Source organism: Rhododendron vialii, chromosome 12a (genome assembly GCF_030253575.1).
Source record: "Rhododendron vialii isolate Sample 1 chromosome 12a, ASM3025357v1".
NCBI classification, from domain to species: Eukaryota; Viridiplantae; Streptophyta; class Magnoliopsida; order Ericales; family Ericaceae; genus Rhododendron; species Rhododendron vialii.
This window is the reverse complement of record NC_080568.1, coordinates 6,548,231-6,570,109: the sequence shown is the minus strand read 5'-3', so window position 1 is coordinate 6,570,109 and position 21,879 is coordinate 6,548,231. Positions and strand designations below refer to the sequence as shown.

Here is a 21,879-nt window from a genome sequence, read left to right as displayed (position 1 = left end):
TCCTTTCCTCTCATAGCTGCTACATGAAGTGGGTTTGCACTGTCTCGATCACGAGCTAGGCACATCTCTGGTCTCACCTGTATTAATGCTTTCACAATCTCAATTAGGGGTGTAATCGGTTCGGGGTCGGTCGGTTCGGTCCACCGGTATTGAAGACCGATCGGGTTCGGGGAAAAAATTGTCAGGACCGATCCCGACCAAAAATACAATCGGTCCAATTTGGTTCGGGGTGAATTCGGTCCGGTCGGGGAATTCGGGCTGCCCGAATTGGGCCTAGTTGGGCCAAAGATAAAAAATTCAAAATGGGCCAATTAAAAAAGAAATTGATAGTGGGCCAAAAATAAGCCCATTGCTCCTGATTTTTTGATAAAGCTATTTTTTTGTTTGTGGGCCAATGTCACCTATTTTTTTTAAAATGGCAAAAGAAGAGTTTTGGCCCACATGGCCCAATCTATCACAAAAAAATAAAAGCCTCATGTTAGTGGCCTATTGGCCCAATCTCTTTGTTTTTTTTGGATCCCAATCAGTCAATTTTTTTGTTCACAACTCATCACACCCAGAATTTGAAAGAAAAAGACGTATTGAAAGTTTGAAACCAACCACTTAACTTTCGCAATACAATAGCAGTAGCATACTTGCATCAAAAATGTAAAATTACACCCAGAATCCTAACTCTGCGATCCTTAGCACCACTGTTATATGAGTTTTTGCAACCCCAAGTGTCATGGCAACATCAGAAGCAGCCATCCCAAATTTCAAAAAACAGAAGCAGCCATCACAAAAACACAAAATACCAACAATCTAGCATAATACAGTTAAAGTGTCAGTCAGAAAACAACACCACCATACTTCCAAGTTCAAGTTAAAATCTACCAAATTCAAAACACTAATGTCAACAAAATCCCATGAAATCCCAGTCATTTTCGTCACAAAATGCTACCAAATGCAGAACAAGTCAACCAGCAAATTGCAGAACTAGCAGAATATAGAACCATCCCCAGCTTGAAAACTGCACCACCATACTTCAAAATACGCCAAGTTGCCAACAATCTAGCCGTCATTTTGAACATAAAAAACAGTAAACACTAAGAAAAACGAAAAGTAGTAAAAAAAAATTAAAACAAACAAAAAAGATGTGTATGTGATTAGGATTTACCTCAACCATGAAAAAACAATTGCAGCATGCAACGGTTGCCACCAACTCCTTAATCGTTATCAATTGAGTCCAAGACAACTACAAACATAAGAAGAAAAAAACAAACAAAAACAAACAACTAAGACATTTAACGTAAAAGTTATTTAAGAACCACATAACATAAAGAAATCAAGAACTAAAAAGAGTAGTACCCGAATCTAATTGCTCAAACTCATCAAGTTGTTCTTTTATATTGATTTTAGTTGGTTTCCTTATACATTGTTGCGTATAAATAAGAGCTTCCACGGTCTTCGGAGAGAGAGAACTTCGATAAGGATCAATCACACTTCCGCCCGTGCTAAAAGCGGATTCGGAGGCAACCGTGGACATAGGGATAACTAGCACATCTCGTGCCATTTGAGAAACAATTGGATACTTAGAGGAGTTTAACTTCCACCAACGCAATACATCAAATTTGTCACTATCATCCTCACTTGCTTCCGTAAGATACTTTTCCAATTCAGATTTGCATGCCATGTTAGTTTCCTTTTGTATGTGCATCTTAAATTGAGATTTCAAAGATTTATGACTACCAATCTCCATTTCAACTCCATCCAAATCTCCTTTGTCCGATGATCCCCCAACCTTTTGGCTACGCACATTCGAGTTTGCATTATTCTTCACATACCATTCAAATAAACGGGTAATTCCATTTGTTATATTATCCGTCAACTCACCAACCACCGTCTTATCATATTCCAAAGTATTTCGAAAGCAATATTCAAAAAACCCAATTTTGCATCGAGGGTCAAGAACAACCGCAAACATCAACATTTGATTAATCTTATCAAAATCTCCCCAATACTTATCAAACTTCTCACGCATACCAAGTGTCATATCATGCAATTCACTATCATCGGTTTCACACAACTTCACAATATCTTGTTGAATCAACACCATTTCATCAAAAAAAATATTGCAAGTGACATACAAAGAACCCGAAAATTTCAAAGTTGCAAGGTAAAACACTTGAAGAAACTTTACATACAACCTCTACATGTGGCTGCATCACGCGGGCAACAAGAGCTTTCCCAAGAACTATTGAGTAGTAGCCTAGAGCTTGCCGATGCTCTAGATTTGCAACAACGATCGCTACTTCACTTGGCATCGGTTAACGGACACATCGAGATTGTGAAAGCATTAACAGTGGTGAGAGCAGAGATGTGTCTAGCTCGTGATCAAGATGATGCAAACCCTCGTTTTTTTTTTTTTTTTGCTCGGCATTGCAAACCCTCTTCATGTTGCAGCTATGAGAGGAAAGGTCGATGTTTTGGATGAGTTGTTTCAAGCCAACCCCCATGCAGCTCGAGCTTATAGGGTGGACAAAGGAGAAAGAGAGACTATCTTACACTTGTGCGTCAAATATAATCAGCAGTAGTTCCTTTCGATGTTGTTGGAGAAATATTTTAAAGGTAAGGAGTTTGTCAATGCCACAGATAATGTTAGCAACACCATACTACATCTTGCTGTTGCGGATCGAAGATACGAGTTACGTTAGGGCCACAATCAAGACTTTAGTAAGGCCTCAATACTTTTGAAGTATAATAATTCAAAATCAAATACGGTACTTCTTAAATAGTTTATTTTGCTTTAATAGCGTGTTCATTCTTCACTTTTTGGACCTAGAAACATTCACAGTTGGATTCATCTCAACTTCTCGGACGAGGGTAAGAAAAAATAAAAAAAGCATGATTATAATTTTGAAACTACTAAGAAAAGACAAAAAGTAGCCATAACACACAGTTGTATATTGGTATCTTTTAATTTCGCAACAACGATCGCTCCTTCACTTGGCATCGGCTAATGGACACATTGAGATTGTGAAAACATTAATACAGGTGAGACCAGAGATGTGCCTAGCTCGTGATCAAGACGGTGTAAACCCTCTTCATGTTGCAGCTATGAGAGGAAACATTGAGATTAGGGGTGTTACGAACCCGACCGGACCGAAAAAGACCGAAAAAATCGAACATTCGGTTCGGTCTTCGGTCGGTCCAGGGCCATTTTTTGGGGGTTCAGGGTGGACGTTTTCTGAAAATTTATACGCACCGAACTGAACCGAACTGACTGCGGACCGAACTGACCGAACCTATATTGGACCGAACCGACCGAATAATATATATTATATATAATTATTAAATCATTTTAATCTTGACCGTCAATCTATTTAGTGTTTTAATCTTGACCGTCCACTCGTCCCAAACCCTACTCTATCTGTCATACTCCTTCCACTCCTCCAAAATCAGACCACTCACGAAGCCACTCCATTTCCCCTCACTCCCTCAATTCTCTCCCTTCTCTCTAACGTTAAACCTCCACGATCTGCACCGCCGTCCTCCACCAGCGCCGTCCCCGCCTCCGCCGCCCCCATCACGTACGCCGCATTGTCCACCATCCTCGATTATCAACATCGGCACTGCAATCGATCTCCATCCGCCACCACTTCGGTAAGCAGATTTCACTCTCTATTTTGCCGCCGCCCTCAGATCTGTTCTCTCTCTCTCTCTCTCTCTCTCTCTCTCTCTATGTAACGGTTTAAAATCAGAAAAAAAAGAAAAAAGAAAAAGAAGAAACGATGTTGGTGTGCGAGATTCGAGGGTGAAAAGTATGAAAACAAGAAGTTAAATTTTGTTTTCTCAAAACCCCTTCTCCTTGGAACATTTCTAGAAAACTGATACAGAAGACCAAAACTGAAAATCGGGAGATCATTTACGGGAGTGAAATATGTAAACAAGAAGTGATTTTTTTTCTCTCTCTCAAAACCGTCTTCTTTTTTTTTTTTTATAACATTTCTAGAAAACTCATACAGAAAAACCGAACTAAAAAACGGTGAGACCAATTTTGATCCGATCTCAAACGTTTCTTCTTTTATTTTCCTGATTTTACACTGTTTCTTTTTTATTTTTTTATCCGATCTCTCATACCTTTTTTTTTTCTCCTGATTTTAGTATTATGTAAATTGTAAAGAACCATTTTTGGATACAGCAGATTTTTTTCAGATCTCGAACCAGCAGGAAAAATCAGCAGATTTTTTCTTGAGCTCGAACCAGCAGATTTTTTATTTTTTCCTGATCTCGAACCAGCAGACTAAAACCCTTTTTTTCCTGATCTCGAACCAACAGATTTTCCTTTTTGATTTTTAGATAATACTGGGCTAAGTTCCGTGGAGCTACGAATCACCTGATTTTTCGTTTTCTGTCTGCAGCTATTGAGAGAGATTTTTCAAAGGTGTGAGGGCACACTGGCATTGGCTGAGCCCAAGCTTTAGGCTCACGTGGAATTTCAACCTCGACGACGCCAACAAAATGTCTGACCATGAGCTTGACTATGAGCTTGAGGTATTCAATCTCAAAATCCTAGTTTATTAGTATTTGCAATATACTTTTCGTATGAGCATGACGTGATGGACTGAAAATAAGATTAGTGCATGAACTTTAGAGTTTGGAGCATGAGAACACAGTTTATAAGTTCATATACAATTTCATCAGATTACTGCCTGAAAATTAGAGTGTGATTATGTTCATTTTAATTTTAATTTGTTTTAGATGGATGATATTGATGATGATGATGATGATGTTATGAATGATGTTGCTGAGTTTGATATTCCTTAAAATGCTGAATTAAACGATGATCAAGTGCCTGAAATTGAAAATAAGGTTGAGTCGAAAAAGATTGTTGGTAGTATTAGTAACAAGAGGGCTTCCTGTTAGAAACATTTTTACTTTATTACTCCAGAAGGTCATTCGAAACCTAGGGCTGCATGCAAATGGTGTCGGAAGAATTATGCATGTCATTCGAAGCTCAATGGTACAAAATCACTTACTCATCATCTAAAGTTTCAGTGTTTGAATTATCCCATTAGCAAGAAATTCACGGGTAGTAGGCAAAAACAACTTAGTTTTCAAAAAAAGGAACACAATGGCGAAACAAGTGCAAACCTTGTGCCTATGACCTTCAGTGCTGACGCATATAAAAGAGCACTAGCGAAGATGATAATAATTGATGAATTGCCATTTTCATTTGTTGAGGGTGAAGGATTCAAACAGCTTATATATTGAAGTTGTTCAACCAATATGGAAGCCTTCTGGTAGGCTTGTGATGGCCAAGAACTGCATGCTTATTTATGGGGAGAAGAAAATGACATTGAAACAAATAGTTAAGCATCAAAGGTTGTGTCTTACAACGGATACTTGGACTTCAATCCAAAATTTGAATTACATGTGTCTTACGGGACATTTTATTGATGACAATTGGAAATAGAAATTTGTTTTTCCTCTAGTGAGTTTCATATACCAGTAATCCATTAGGCTCCGCTCAGTGCCAGGAATGTTGTACCGGAAAGTTATTCTCAGGAAAAATTAAGTAAAGTGAAAAAAAGGAAAAAGAAATCTATTTTCCTGTGAGTGTTCATTTGACAATTTTTTTTTTGTAGGAAAACTAAAGTTTAGTGGTTCATTTGTCGGGAAAAGACACTTATGAGAAACTTCTTTATTTTTATTCTCAAGGCTAATTTTAAATTAAAGTAACTTTGAGAGCTAAATAATAGGCTATCATATTTAAAAAATTAACACATACGGAAAATGTATTTTATCTAATGCAAAGCCTTAACATGAAATAAAAAAATCGACTTGCAATTTCATATTCAATTTGCTATATTCTGAATGGTCATGCAAATCCCCCATTTAAATTGACATTCTCTCATAATCAATCATACAAATGAAGTTTAAAAAATAAGTAGATGATAACTAAATAAATAAATATTAAACAACCGTGCTTGATTAGTTGCCGATGCAAAAACTCACTGACAATTAGTTAGTACAAAACAAAATTGAAGACCAATGACAAGATAAATAAATACTTCCAAAAAAAATAAACTACCAATCTTTTTCCAAAACAATTATCTCAGAAAACACCATAGTAGTCAAAATTGTTGTTGCTCACGTAAATCTCAAAGTGTCTTTCTAAGAACCTAATTCGTATTTTTTGGTATTAGCGTCATTCACTTTTATTCTTACCCGCCAATTATTTTGGCTCCACAATAGAGAAAACTTTTCCCGTGACACAAAATCCTATGCTTTTGGCCGGATTACTTTTGTAAAAAAGTAAATCTTGCAGGAAAACTTAAAAACAAATTTTCCACTATTTTCTTGCCTACTGAACACTATAATAATTATGAAAAAGTTGATTTTTCTATCATTTCATGTACTTTCCTGGCAATTGAACGGGACCTTAGTGTGTGATTTATACTCCTCCGCCCAACAACCTTAAAACTACCCAACAACCTTATAAATATTCGATCAAATCTGGCCTAAATCCAATTATCACGAGATGTCATCATATAATAATGTACGTACCGACAATATCAGATGGATATATACCATCACGCTACCACGTGAATCGCCATTTCAAATAAACAACGATTTATCTCTTAATCACAAGATAAAGAAAGATACGTTAGCAAAATACATGTGTTATATTATTAGTGTAATCACCAGTTATTAATTATAAGACAAGATATCAATTATTCAGTCTACCAACCTGGCCAATTATTCCCTTAAATAACTCTGGAACTCAAAATTGATGTTATCAATTAAGCTATACAACGTTAGGATAAATTGAATATTGATGAAATGAAGTAGTCATGAATTCGTGCCAGTGAGCTATACAACGTTGGGAGCTTTTGGGTTAATTCATCTAGGTAATCCCAAGCCTCTTCAGCGTTTTTATCTAGGAATTCGTCAGTGGACCTAAAATCTACCTGGCATGGCTTAGGATTTAAACTACGGCAAAAGATAACCAGAAGACTGCCAAGCTCAAAATTACAACTCGACCAAGAGAATACAGAAGATTTAAATCGCTCCCAATACTGTGACAAAGACTCATCATCTTGTTGAGAGAAATGTGATAGTCTTGTAAAAGCATATGAGTCTCATATGAGAGATTGAAAGTTTTGAAAAACTGTATTACAATCTCATTCCATATCAATCTTAGACTCAAAAAATTAAACCAATCTAGAACACTATCACGCAAAGATGTTGGGAATATATGTAAAAGAGCCACTTCATCGCTAGCAAAAGCTTTATCAAGGTCATGAATATGCAAAAAAGGATTTTCTGAGGCCAAACCATAAAATATAGGAAGTGAAACTGCACAATCAAATTGTCTTGTATAACCTCCATACCACCTTGCAAAATCGGCCATTTTTTTTTCTTTTCAACAATTAAAAAAACAGGCTAGAGGAGATTGCTTTTCTACGATGGAGGATTGCCTTCCTCTACCTATTATGACACAAAATTAAACAAAGAACTAAAAAAAATAAAATAAAATAAATAACTATCCGAATTCTTAACACACGATACTGTCCCCGGCAACGGCGTCAAAAATACTTGACGATTTTCTAGTCCTTAATTAATGGGTTGCCCCAAGCATAGGGCGGAGACCGACGTAGCACAATATCCGGTAAGTCCGGAGTAGAATCCACAAAGACGGTGATGTGTGCTGACTAAAAATTCGGGTTATTACTTATTTAAACGGGCTCTTAGGTAGTCATCCATTGTAGTTTGATGTTGAGATTAACTAAACTTACGAAATAATTAAACTTTTCATATAATTAAAAGAAGGTATGGTCGTAAGGTTCGTAGCACTCGTAACTAATTCGAGCATTACTCCTATTTTCAAATGATGAAAAAAGCGATTTTAGATTGAAAAATATTTTCCGTGGACGAATCCGGGCATTGTCGGAGCCCATGTGAACGGGAGAATAGGGGTCCAAAACCCATTTTTCGCTGCGCATGGGTATATGGCGACCCTAAGGTTTCGCATCTTACGGGGTATATTTTCAATCCAAAATTAAACATTTTTAAGAACACCAAATGGAGCAGGTTGATCCGAACTGGTTACGAGTGCTACAAACCCTACGGCCATACCTTCTTTTAATTATCTAAAAAGTTCAATTATTTCATAAGTTTAGTTAATCTCAGCATCAAACTACAATGGGTGGCTACCTAAGAGCCCGTTTAAATAAGTAACAACCCAAATTTTTAGTCAACACCCATCACCGTCTTTGTGGATTCAATTCCGGACTTACCGGATATTGTGCTACGTCGGTCTCCGCCCTACGTTTGAGGCAACCCATTAATTTACGACTAGGAAATCATCAAGCATTTTTTATTACGCAAGAGAAAAATAAACAATAAATATCAACTAATGAAATATAAACGAATAACTTTTATAAAGAACAGAAATTAAATTGAGTTACCGAAATGCGAGTAATTGAATAAAGCTTCTACTAAAATTTGAAAGGAGAAAGAAATTCAAAACAAAACTCGGCTCGGCAGCCCCCGTCCTTTTCTTTTCCTTTTCCACGGCAGGTGTCAGAACCACCTAAAGTCAATTGGGTAAAGTGTATATATAGGAATTGAAAATCTTAATCACACAAAGGCCTTGAACTTCAAGAAATAATAAATGAACCAACGATTTTGGATCATTTTGCATTTTAAGCCCAAATTTCTTTATAATCTTCTTTTTATCCAAAGTCTAAGACAATAGGCTCGAACAACCTATAAACAACAAAAGAACAAAATAAAAATCAATTAACAAAAATAAATGACTAACAAATGTAGTTTGAAAGGTCAAAATATGTGTATTTTGGCACTTATCAACACGCCGCTGCTAGTACAACCTACCCTAGATCCGCGACCATCATCACCTATCCTAGATCCGCCGCCTTCATCACCTTACCCAGATCCCGAGATGTAGCCGTACCCGCCATCTCTCCGCCCCGCCGCAACTCTTCAACTGCTGCGCCATTGCCGGCTCACCCTACCCTAACAACTCATACCGCCCTGCCACTTGCCCGGTCTTCCTTTAGTAGTCAACCACTCCACCGCCGCCATGGAACGCCTCTCGCCACCTGCCAGTCCTCTGCCTATTAATCCAAAGCCTCCACGCTCCTCCTCTCGCATATACTAATTTGTGCCTTGTGCCGTCGTCGGAAAACTCCAAAGTCTGTCATTGAGATTTAAAGGTTGCAATTCTTGGCGGTGATTGATTGGTGGCTCTCCAGCGAAGAGGCGTATTTTCGGTTTACTTTATTGTTTTAAGTTTTGCTTGCCTGTTTGTTTTGACAGGTTATGTTCTGGTATGGTGACGTTTGGTTGTCCCTACGCCGACTGCACGTTGCCCTTCAAGGGTTTGTTTTTCTATACTCAATGGATGTGTACCCGGTACTTATGGATAACCCGAATGTTGAGGTCTCTATCCAACCTAGATACTTATGGATAACCCGAACCTAGGGCACCAAATTTGGTTCTTGCTCAGCCTTTGGGATGTTTTGGATTTCAATAAAAGCCTTTGAGGCGTTTTTTTGGATTTTAAAAAAATAAAAATAAAATAAAAAGATAGGAGGAAAAGACGAGAAGTATTACTCACAAATAACAATCCAATTTTATTACAATAACTTGCAAACCTTAACATTTAATAAAGACAACAATTCTAAATTAAACACCAGAATGATTATTAAATTGCTCATGGCTCATCATCCTCGCTAAAATAAAATCCACTGTAACGAGCAAGCCTACGTCTGTTTACCACGGCCCTCTTTACTCTCTTTATGTTGCCTGCAATTATTGCTATCAATAACAACAAGAGTATAACAGAAGCTGCTGGCGCAAGGACAATCTTTGTTATCGGCTCCCGTTTCAGTGGCGGTGAGACCACCACAAGAGAAATTGAATACGTAATTGCAATGGATGTGATTGTTGTGCTCATAGTCATAAACGTCCACCACGTATATCTTCCTGGCTTGAAGGGTAAGTCGGTCATCATCAAAACGAGTGTGCCTAGAGATGAGATAAAGCCGAGTATGTTATAACAGAGGAAGAAAGAGTACAGGATCGGGTGGTTAGAACCCATCACGGCTTTTCCACTTTTGTGTTCATCTGAATCGTCTTGCCAAACACCTCCCGGAGGGGCCAACCCTGCTTGAAAGGCTAGGGTTGCCATTAGTACAGCGGCAATTATAATTCCATTCCTTTTCTCTGCTATTTCCGTAGGATTGAGGATATCAGCCTCACGTGCTGTTTTAGCATCCCAGATTTCAAGTAAGCCTTGAATGCGTCCGTCTAACCCTTTTAGTCGCGTTCCTTTTTCTTTTCCAAGAAGCAGAATGTCCATCGCTGTTTGTTTGCTTGCATTAACTGCATTTACATCAACTTCCGTGTTCATGAGAACATAGTCGATAATCTGAAACATATATTAAATGTGAGAGATCGCAAATCTTCAAAGTAAATTCACATTTTAAGTTATGAGGCCATTGTTCTCTGAAAATATTTTTCTTCTTGTAGCTGTCAAGCCGAAAGCATTTTAGCCCCAGGCAACCTAAAATAAGTTTTTACCAAGTGGAACTCGATCGGGGTCTTTTCGAAAAAGTAAGTTTCAAATCTGGTTTTTTGGAAACTCATTTTGACATGATTCAAAGAGTGTTACATATACGATATGCAATTTGTTTGCTTAATTTCCTTAAACGAACAGTACAGAATTTGTTATTCACATATATATATACACACAGTCCGGATCCTATAAGGGATCTCTTACGGCCTTACGGTGTGGTACTCCCCTTTTCTGATCGAATTACGACGATCCGAGCCGCTCAAAGTGTGCAGAACGTGATTTTAAGGGTACTTACTAGAAATCAGCAAAAAAAATGATTGGGAAGGACTTGATACGAGCAGTTTTTTACTGAACCGTTCAATAAAAAACTGTTCGGATCAAGCTCTTCCCAATCATTTTTTTTGCTGGTTTCTCGCTGATACCTTTAAAATCACATTCTGATCGCTTTGAGCATCTTGCATCGTTACAATTCGATCAGAAAAGGGGAGTCCCGCACATTCTGATAACTTTGAGCGGCTTGCATTAACTTATATTTTTGGGAAAAAAACTGAAATAGTCCCTGTAGTTAAGTATTTGTGTCAATTTGGTCCCTGTAGTTGTAATTGGCTCGATTTACACTCTGTACTTTTCATTTTGTTTCAATTTGGTCCAATTATTAACTTCCGTTAGTCCGCCGTTAGTCCTTTAAACAACAAAATCATATGGCCCCATTTTTTGGGGTTGAAATAGACTCGTTCGGCTAAATAAGCCAACTGGCTTATTGTTTTATCCTTATTGAAACTTTTTTCGTATTTGTTAGTTTTCGTCAATTTTTTTGGGGTTATCGCATCGTCACGACGAGAGAAATCAAAAAAGTAAAAAATTATGATTGAAATCCAATTTTTTTTGAATAAAGACGAAAAAATTGGCTTATTGGCTTATTTTTGTCTTTATTCAAAAAAATTAAGTTTCGATCGTAATTTTTTACTTTTTAGATTCCTCTTATTATAACGATGCAATAATTCCTAAAAAAATGACGAAAAACTAACAAATACGAAAAAAAATTTGAATAAGGACAAAAAAATAAGCCAGTTGACTTATTTAGCTGAATAGGGTTACTCACTCATTCTTCCATTCTCCATTGATAAGGAGGCACTTGAGAAGAAATTTGGTTATAATTTTTTACAAAAAGTTGCCATCGAATTCAACATTTTCATGATCAGCCATGAGGCATCATAACCATTGATATTGTCTACATGTTCAACTTGTGGACAAATACTAAGATGTCTTATTTTTCTGCATAGTATTGAAAATGCATATAGAACCATATCCAAAAGTCACTACATGATATTGATCAAAAAGTCACAATATGATAAATAATCATGTCCAAAAGTCAGAATATTATATAAACTCAGTTCTAAATTTACCATGTCATAACCTAATACATAGACATAACAAATCACTCAACTAGGTTACAATAAACCTAACTTAACAGCCTAAGTGGTTACAAAAAATAGTGCCCTATCATTCCATTCATTTTCCTACACTTGGCCCATGCACTGATTCCTGACTAGGAATGTTGAAAAATAAATTTAAGTCAATTTTTTTGTTTTTATTCAAAAAAAATTGAATTTCGATAATAATTTTTTACTTTTTAGATTCTTCTTGTTATGATGATGCAATAACCCCAAAAATTTGACGAAAAACTAACAAATACGAAAAAAAAAATTGAATAATGACAAAAAATAAGAAAGTTGGCTTATTTAGCCGAACGGGTCTGTTTTAACCCCAAAAAAGGGCGTTATATGATTTTGCTATTTAAAGGACTAACGGCGGACTAACGGAAGTTAGTAATAGGACCGAATTGAAACAAAATGAAAAGTACAGAATGTAAATCGAGCCAATTATAACTACATGGACCAAATTGACACGAACACTAACTACAAGGACTATTACAGTTTTTTTCCCTATATTTTTTGATAAAACAACTTCGAAGAATAACCAATAGTAAGAATTAACCGAACAACAATTTAGTTACTCTGGCTACTTTTCTGTGTTGATTTTAAATAAATCTTTATTTTTTATTTTTTCCGATTCCTATCTTGAGCAAGTTGGGATGAATCCAACTATGAATGTTTATAAGTCTGAAAAGTGAAGAAAGAACACGCTATTACACAAAATAAGTCGTTAATTTTAAGGTCCCGGAGTTAGTTGAGGTGTGCGTAAGTTAGTCTGGACATTCGGTTATCAAAAACAAATGAAACTATTCAAGTAAGAAGTGTACAAAATTTGGTCTCGAATTATCATACTTCAAAAGTATTGATGCCAAACTAAAACCTTGATTGTGGTCTAACGTACCTTGTATCTTCGATCCAACACAGCAAGGTGTAGTATAGTGTTGCCAGTATTATCTTTGGCATTGACAAACTCCTCATCTCTTAAGTATTTCTCCAACAATACATCTAGACACTGTGTTGGGAGTTTGTTCGATACATCGACCCGCCACTGCGTGCTCAAGGCCCAATTTTATGAGGGAGTAACGGCAAAGAGTCCACCACATTACTTGGGCCCAATATACATTGAATGATCCATATCCACTTAAAAGGCTAAGCCTTATAAGTGGTGAGCCATCTAAGTGTATATTAAGGTCCAACTCTTTTTCTGTTTATCCGATGTGGGACTCAACGTTCACACATGTTCTAACAAATCTCCCCCTCATGTGTGAACCGACCATTGGGCCTTAACCTCTCTCTGCATCCAAGCTCCCCCTTGATTCTGATCTATAACTCTCAACCCTATCTCCCGAACTGGGCTTATTCTGCACCCACTCAATCGATTCAGAGTTATCTCAATTGAGAGCCAACGTGCCTAGTCACCGGCACCATGCTCCCCGACGAGAACTCCATTGAGAGCCAACGTGCTCATTCACCAGCACCATGCTCCCCGACGAGTCAACTCCATCGACAATGAGCCATCCAATACAGCACTCCAACATCGAGCCACCTTGCTTCATCGAGAGTCACCTTTTTGGACTTTATACCGCTCCACGAGTGTCTTCTGTGCAAACCCATTCAATGGTGCGCTGAGAGTTTTCCCATAGATCGTCAACCTGGCTCTGATACCATTTGTTGGGAGTTTGTTCGATACATCGACCCGCCACTGCGTGCTCAAGGCCCAATTTTATGAGGGAGTAACGGCAAAGAGTCCACCACATTACTTGGGCCCAATATACATTGAATGATCCATATCCACTTAAAAGGCTAAGCCTTATAAGTGGTGAGCCATCTAAGTGTATATTAAGGTCCAACTCTTTTTCTGTTTATCCGATGTGGGACTCAACGTTCACACATGTTCTAACACACTGTAGCTTGTTATGTTTGACGCATAAGTGCAAGATAGTCTCTTTTTCATTTTTGTTCACCCTAGCTCGAGCTGCACGCGGGTTAGCTTGAAGCAACTGCTCCAAGACCTCGACCTTTCCTTTCGTAGCTGCAACATGAAGAGGGTTTGCACCATCTCGGTCACAAGCTAGACACATCTCTGGTCTCTCCTCTGTCAATATTCTAACAATCTCAATGTGTCCATTAGCCGATGCCAAGTGAAGGAGGGATTGTTGTTGTGGATCTAGAGCTTTGAAAAGCTCTGGATTGGTATGCAACAGTTCTTCGAATGACTCTCGTTCCTGTTCATTGATCTTTATATTGCTATCCAAACGTCTTTGGAAATGCAAAAGCTGTCGTTGAATTTCATTGATCTCTGGTTCATTGTGCCCCTCCGCCATTCTCTCTCTCTCTCTCTCTCTCTCTCTCTCAATTGAATGCTTGTGGTTCACAGCGAGTATGCAAAATTTATTTCCATTGCAGACTTAGATATTTGGGGCAAATTTCACTGGCCTCCCCTGAGGTTTCTGACACGAACAGAAACCTCCCCTAAGGTTTCTGAAATAACACTGCCCTCCCCTCCTTTACCTGACAATACCAAAGGACACCCCCTCCGTTACCCGAACGTTAGAAAATGGATGGAGAAGGTGATGTTGTACTATTCTTTTTACAATATCTATACTATTCTCACCAGACTTTTTACCTCTTATTTATAAAATATAAAATACAAATATTACTACACTTTGTGCTCGTTTCACTTTGAGTTTTTGTCCTTATTTAAAAGGATTCACATTTGTTAATTTTCTGTCAATTTTTTTGTGAATTATTGGTTCATCTCGATAAGAGGAATTGAAAAAGTAAAAGAATTAAGACTTTTACCAAATATTTCGAGAAATTCAATATTTTGGGTAAAAATAATAATTTTATTCTCTTTTGATTCCTCTCATTGAGACAAACCAATAATCCACAAAAATTTAACGCAAAACTAACAAATACGAAAAAAATTCAAATATAAACAAAAACCAAAAAACTTAAAAATCTCACAAACAAGCCCGCATGAAAAAATTTGAATATGAACAAAAATCAAAAGCCTAAAAATCCCACAAACAAGCCCGTACCCTCTGTTGCCAGCAGTTTAGAATATGTACGTATTTTTGCACATGTACATTTTCTAAACTACTGGCAACGGAGGGTACATGCTTGTTTGTGGGATTTTTAGGCTTTTTTGGTTTTTTACGGAGTTTGTTTGTGGTATTTTAAAGCTTTTTGATTTTTGTTCATATTCGAATTTTTTCGTGCGGGCTTGTTTGTGGGATTTTTAGGCTTTTTGTTTTTTTGTTCATATTTGAATTTTTTTCGTATTTGCTAGTTTTGCGTTAAATTTTTGTGAATTATTGTTTTGTCTCAACGAGAGAAATCAAAAGAGTATACAATTATTACTTTTACCCAAAATATTGAATTTCTCAAAATATTTGATAAAAGTTTTAATTTTTTACTTTTTCAGTTCCTCTTATCGAGATGAACCAATAATTCACAAAAGTTTGACAAAAAATTAACAAATGTAAATCCTTTTTAATAAGGACAAAACCTCAAAGTGTAGTGATGTTTGTACTTTGTATTTTATAAATGAAAGGGGTAAAGAGTCTAGTAAGAGTAGTATAAGTATTGTAAAAAGAATAGTACAATTACATCATCTTCTCCATCCATTTTTTAACGTGCTGGTAACAGAGGCGGGTCGTTTGGTATTGTCAGGTAAAGGAGGAGAGGGCAGTGTCATTTCAGAAACTTCAGGGGAGGTTTCTGTTCGTGTTAGAAACAGAAACCTCAGGGGAGGTCAGTGAAATTTTCCCTAGATGGTTCCAAGTCTTCCTTCAATGATTAAAAGCAAAAGCAAAACATTATGTGGTTTCCCTTCAAATAATGAGAGGTTGGTTGTCTTCAATAATTCTAAAGATCCTAGTGAGGATTGTAACTCTATTTTGGGTGAGGCCCACCTTTTGTTATTATAGCTTCATCTCCCTTGGATGAGAGTGCGACAATTGACGGAGTTCTTTATTGGATTCTGGTGAGGCAGGCTGGCAGCAGCTTTGCTATTCACGAAGATTCAATTTGGGTCCATTCCGGATCCTAAGAAAATGATGGCAGAAAATTTTGAAAGATGTGTCCTGACTTGTTGCATTTTAAATGTTTCATGACCTTATCAAAATAATAATAACAATAATAATTGTCCGAGAAAGACATACATGCATCATTTTGCTAAAATGCAGATCTCTCCTTTCTCGATCAAATTTCGATGATTCAAACTATTCAATGTGTTTAGAATGTGATTTTAAAGGTTCAGCAAAAAAAAAAAAAAGACCAAAAATTGCTTCATCTGAGCAATTTTTCATCGAATCGGTCAATAAAAACTGCTTAGATAAAGCACTTTCTGGTCATGTTTTTCATCTAATCATTCAATGAATACTGCTCGAATCATTGAGGGGGTGCGTGTGTGTATGTGTGTAAATAGTACATTCACATCGCACAGTTGAAAAATGTTAGAGCACAGACCAGCTATATGTTTTTCTTTATTATTTCACATATTTTTGGTTTTTGACATTCATGAATTTTTTTGGGAGAGATTAAGATACGAAACATGCAAAACATTAATCTCTGAATAGAGAAATATCTACTAGAACTTCAAGATTAATCTGGAATATAATCTAGGTTCTCAACTTAAAAATTCAACTTATATTTTTTGTTAAAACAACTTCGAAGAATAACCAATACTAAGAACCAAACGACAATTTAGTTACTCTGGCTACTTTTCTGTGTTGATTTTAAATAAATCTTTATTTCTTATTTTTTCCGATTCCTTTCTTCAGCAAGTTGGGATGAATCCAACTATGAATGTTTATAAGTCTGAAAAGTGAAGAAGGAACATGCTATTACACAAAATAAGTCCACTACAAGGAATTACACCATTGCCGACTAAATTTCCCGACTAAAGTAAATAGAAAACCGCGACTAAGTTTTTTAGTCGCTAAAACCATACATTAGCCGACTAAACAAGGTTTAGTCGGCAATTACATTTGCCGACTCTCATTCCTCGACTAAATTGCCGACTAAATTATTTAGTCGGGAAAACCATTTCGCGACTAAAAAGGTCACATTAGGCGACTAAACCTTTAGTCGGCAATTGTGTTTTTTCTTGTAGTGGTCGTTAATTTTGAGGTCCCGGCCGGAGTTAGTTGAGTTGTGCGCAAGTTGGTCCGGACATCCGGCTATCAAAAATAAATAAAACTATTCAAGTAAGAAGTACAAAATTTGGTCTTGAATTATCATACTAGCAAGGTATAGTATAGTGTTGCCAGCATTATCTTTAGCATTGACAAACTCATTATCCCTAAGGTATTTCCACAACAATATCTTTTTACAATCTAGCTGATCATATTTGACGCATAGGTGTAAGATAGTCTCTCTTTCACTATTGTCCATCCTAGCTTGAGCTGCTTGAGGGTTAGCTTGAAGCAACTCCTTCAAGACCTCGACCTTTCCTCTCATAGCTGCAACATGAAGAGGGTTTGCACCGTCTTGGTCACGAGATAGACACATCTTTGGTCTCACCACTGTTAATACTCTGACAATCTTAATGTGTCCATTAGCCGATGCCAAGTGAAGGAGCGATCGTTGTCGCGAATCTAGAGTCTCGGCAAACTCTGGATTGGTATGCAACTGTTCTTTGAAAGACTCTCGTTCCTGTTCATTGATCCATATATTGCTATCCAAACGTCTTCGGAAATGCGAAAGCTGTCGTTGAATTTCATTGATCTCTGGTTCATTGTGCCCCCCAGCCAAATTCTCTCTCTCTCTCTCTCTCTCTCTCTCTCTCTCTCTGAAAAGAAATCAAATAGGTGTAGAAGACTTAATAATATTTTCATTCGTAAGGCTGGAATATATACACACAGATATAGATCATATCCCTAGGATCATGTCTATAACATACCTGAAATCATGCCTACAAATCCTATAATTACATCCCGTAATCAAGCTATACAATAGATATGGAAATCATATTTTACATGTGACACAAATCAATTGGAGTTGATTTCGTCATTCTTTAACATTCCCCCTCAAGTTGGAGTGTATGTTCAAGACACCCAACTTGCCTAGCAAATACTGAAACTGTGATGGACCAAGAGCCTTGGTAAAGAGATCTGCTGGTTGCTCAAGTGTGGACACATGAGCAGTTTGAATAATACCAGCTCGTAGCTTCTCACGGACTAAGTGGCAGTCTATTTCTATGTGTTTCGTCCGTTCATGAAAAACAGGGTTCGAAGCAATATGAAGGGCGGCTTTGTTGTCACAATATAGGTTGGCTGGTTGTGGGCGTTTGACTTTTAAATCATCCAAAACAAGCTTTAACCAAGTTATTTCACAAGAAGTTACAGTTGGCCCCATATTCCGCTTCAGCCGATGAGCAAGACACAGTCATTTGCTTCTTTGCTTTCCATGATATTGGTGTCTGCCCAAGTAATATACAATATCCAGTAATCGACCGCCGAGTATCTCTACATGCATCGGGCCCAGTCCGCATCACAAAAGGCATTCAACTGGATTGAACTGGTTGATGACGAGAGAATTCCTTGCCTAGGTGTTTGCTTAAGATATCTCAGTACTTTATGAGCTGCGTCTAAATGAGGAACACGTGGTTTATCCATGAATTGGCTTAATACATGTACAGCATACACCAAGTCTGGCCGTGTGATAGTCAAATAAATCAAGTGCCCAACAAGCCTGCGATATGAAGAAGGATCTTCTATAAGTGCCCCATCATGCTCAGTAAGCTTCAAATTTTGTTCCATGGGGAACTTAGCTGGTTTTGCACCTACGAATCCCGTGTCTTCAAGGATCTCGAGTGCATATTTCCTTTGGCACAAGAAAATTCCTTTTGCTGAACGAGCAACTTCTATGCCCAAAAAGTATTTCAAGTTTCCAATATCCTTAAGCTTGAAACGATCACCCAAAAATTTCTTGAGTTCTTGAATCTGCTCCAAATCATTTCCAGCCAAGATAACATCATCAACGTAAACAAGAATAGCCGTAAAGCTATTTTCTGTGGAGCGAATGAATAATGAATAATCAGCCTTAGATTGCTTGTATCCAGCATCAGTAAGAGCTGAAGAGAACTTCACAAACCATTGTCTTGATGCTTGTTTTAAGCTGTACAATGATATATGAAGCTTGCATACTCTTGATTAGCACCCAAGATTGTATAATCTTGGGGCTTTAATCCTCTAATTTGTAGCTTTTATATGTTTAAGTAATCGTTTTTATGCGATATTGCACGTAAGGTACGTTTTTGTGTATTTCAGGTAAAACGTGCTAATAAGGCGATTTTGTACGCCAAGGGACGTTCCGGTATGTCACCAAGAGTTCAAGTGCCCGGCGGCATATGGTCATTGTCACCGGAGCCTAACGGTGCCACAAGAAGCCTCGGAGATTGGCCGGAGGTCAAGGTTGGCGATGAGTGAGCCAAAGTGTATCAAATGAGGCAAACGCATCAAGGATGGTTCCAAGGACATCCGTGGGACCAAGGCAACATGGCATACCTCCGCCAAGTCTCGTTGATCATGTAATGAAGCATTGGAAGGCCGTCGGGGCACGACAAGGCATGATGGCCCAAGCTGACCCTGTTCTGCTGTTTTCACACAGAGGTACCAATACCTCATTTTTTAGGTATTGGTACCATCATGCCGAATTAGAAGACAGTTGGATTGGTACCAATACCTCATTTTTTAGGTATTGGTACCAATGCCCTTCGGCCAGCAGCTTTTTGTGCTGAACATTTCAACCTTCTATTAATAGAAAGTTTCTACTTCTAGTATGTTTTTGGGATATTTTAGGGACCTTTTGGTCCATTGTATGGCTGATTTGTGTGGCCTTTAAATAGCTTTGTAAGCCATTATTGGCCATTATGTACTCTTTTACACTTTAAGTCTTTTATTTTCTTAAGAGCTCCATAGTTATTTCTCCCAAGTTCTTGCATTCAATTCCTCAACAACTCAAGTAAGTAGTGGTTGGATGATTAATTCTCGTTTGTTAATGTTGTAGCCACTAGTGAGATCTCTATATAAATCAAGTTTGTTTTCAATTCTATCGGTTAATCATGTTTTCATTTCTTAGCATGCTTTCTAGTCTTTTTATTATGAGTGAGTAGTTAATCGGTTCGGTCATGGGGTGAGGTTCACCCTATGGATTAGTCCATCAAATGGTTTCTCTTAACTTTAGCTTAATCTCAAGGTTTTGAATGAATTAAACCCATGATTTCTAGCTTTGATCATGGGGTTGGTGGCTTCTTTGATCAATGAAGTCTATCGCCTTATGCTACGTGCTTGATAATCCTACGCGTGCGAATGATCCTTTTTCATCTCTCACTTGCGTTAAATGAGTTCAATTTGAATTAGAGCTTTGAATTAAGTTATAAGTAGTCTTCAACTTTTAATTCGTCTAGTGGATCCGGACGGTTTCGGTCCACTCTTGAGTTAGATGAAGAAACCGTTTGATGGCTAAGTCGTGGGTAAATCAATCCCTTTGACTCGACCATCTTAACCTAGTTTATTTCCAAGTTTAATTTCATCAATCGAATCAAAACTCTAAAGTTGGCCGCTTGAACGCCGCAATCTTTAAGCAACTTCTATTCCAAATTCGCTAAAGAAGATTTCTCTGTGGGAACGATCCGGTCTTCCGGTTTATATGCTATCAACGACCTAGCTCTACGCTTGGGGTGCAAACCTATTTCTAAGAGGTTAGGTTGCGACGAGAAGCATTTTTGGCGCCGTTGCCGGGGACATCTTTCTTATATAGCTTATTGGGAGGTTTGACAAACCATTGTAAGTATTCCATTTAATTTTCCTTTGTGCATTGCATACTAATTCTAGTGGATACCTCTAACCGATCACACTATCAAATTGAGGTGTAACGAAGCTAGTGTTGGTATCTATTGCCTTTTGTTTTCTTTTCTTGCATATATATATATATATATATATATATATATATATATATATATATATATATATATATTGAGGAGGCGGCATAGCCCCTCAGAGTTGTCTTGAGAGAGAGGTGGCGGCATAGCCCCTCCAGTCTGTTTTTCTTATTGCAGAGCGGTTCCATAGCTCTTAATCGGTCAAAGCGAAGGTTCATGCTTGTGGTATATCGTAGTCCTCGCTCAAACCGGCTGCATCGATCTAGCTCTCCACCTCGTGTTCGAAGCAATCTTCGAGCTTACTCTCCACCAAGCAGATATTCTCAACCGTACTCTCCACCAAGAACATCAATGGCAGATGAGGAAGCTCCTCCGGTTAGGACTCTTCGGGACTATTTGAATCCGGAACGGGTCACTCAATTGTCACCGATAGTTTTTCCACGGCCCACCACTGTTGCAAACACATTCGTGTTCAAATCAGACTATCATCGTTGCATTCCATTCTTCCATGGTATGGAGCGCGAGGATCCGTACCAACATATCCGAGAATTTGAGGAAGTTCTCCAATCGTTTGTTAGCGGGGAGGTGCTTCTCAACCAAGCAAGATTGAGGCTTTTTCCTTTCACTTTGAAGGATAAGGCTAAGACATGGTTTCACTCTTTGAAGCCTCAATCTTTGAACACATGGGGGGAAGTGCAAGATGTTTTTCATAAGAAATTCTTCCCAGCAAGCCGAACAAAGCTCTTGATGGATCAAATCCAAGGTTTCAAGCAACGTGAGGGAGAAGCTTTCCATCAGTATTGGGAGCGTTACAAGGATTTGCTTTCTGCGGTTCCTCACCATAACTTTGCCTTGTATCAACTGATTCACTACTTCCATATGGGCTGCACGCAACAAAGCAAGCAACTGCTCGACACCATGTGCTCCGGAGGATTCATGAATAAGTCACCCGATGACGGTTGGGATTA

General features: G+C 37.8%; 1 protein-coding gene across 2 annotated transcripts in view; it reads right to left on the bottom strand.

The window, feature by feature from the left end:
- Nucleotides 1-9,598: 9,598 nt before the first annotated feature.
- The window catches only part of LOC131310308 (ankyrin repeat-containing protein At2g01680-like), a 79,939-nt gene continuing 67,658 nt past the window's right edge, over nucleotides 9,599-21,879 (bottom strand). The window contains exons 1-3 of one of the 2 annotated variants that reach the window (XM_058337258.1): nucleotides 13,925-14,405; nucleotides 12,923-13,033; nucleotides 9,599-10,438 (exon numbers count right to left, since the gene is read on the bottom strand). In XM_058337258.1, the coding sequence (XP_058193241.1) occupies nucleotides 9,722-10,438; nucleotides 12,923-13,033; nucleotides 13,925-13,975 (879 nt within the window). In that variant the 5' untranslated portion in view covers nucleotides 13,976-14,405 and the 3' untranslated portion in view covers nucleotides 9,599-9,721. Of the gene's footprint in view, nucleotides 10,600-12,922; nucleotides 13,034-13,924; nucleotides 14,406-21,879 lie in introns of those variants that run through there. The other variant, XM_058337259.1, reaches the window with a different exon arrangement.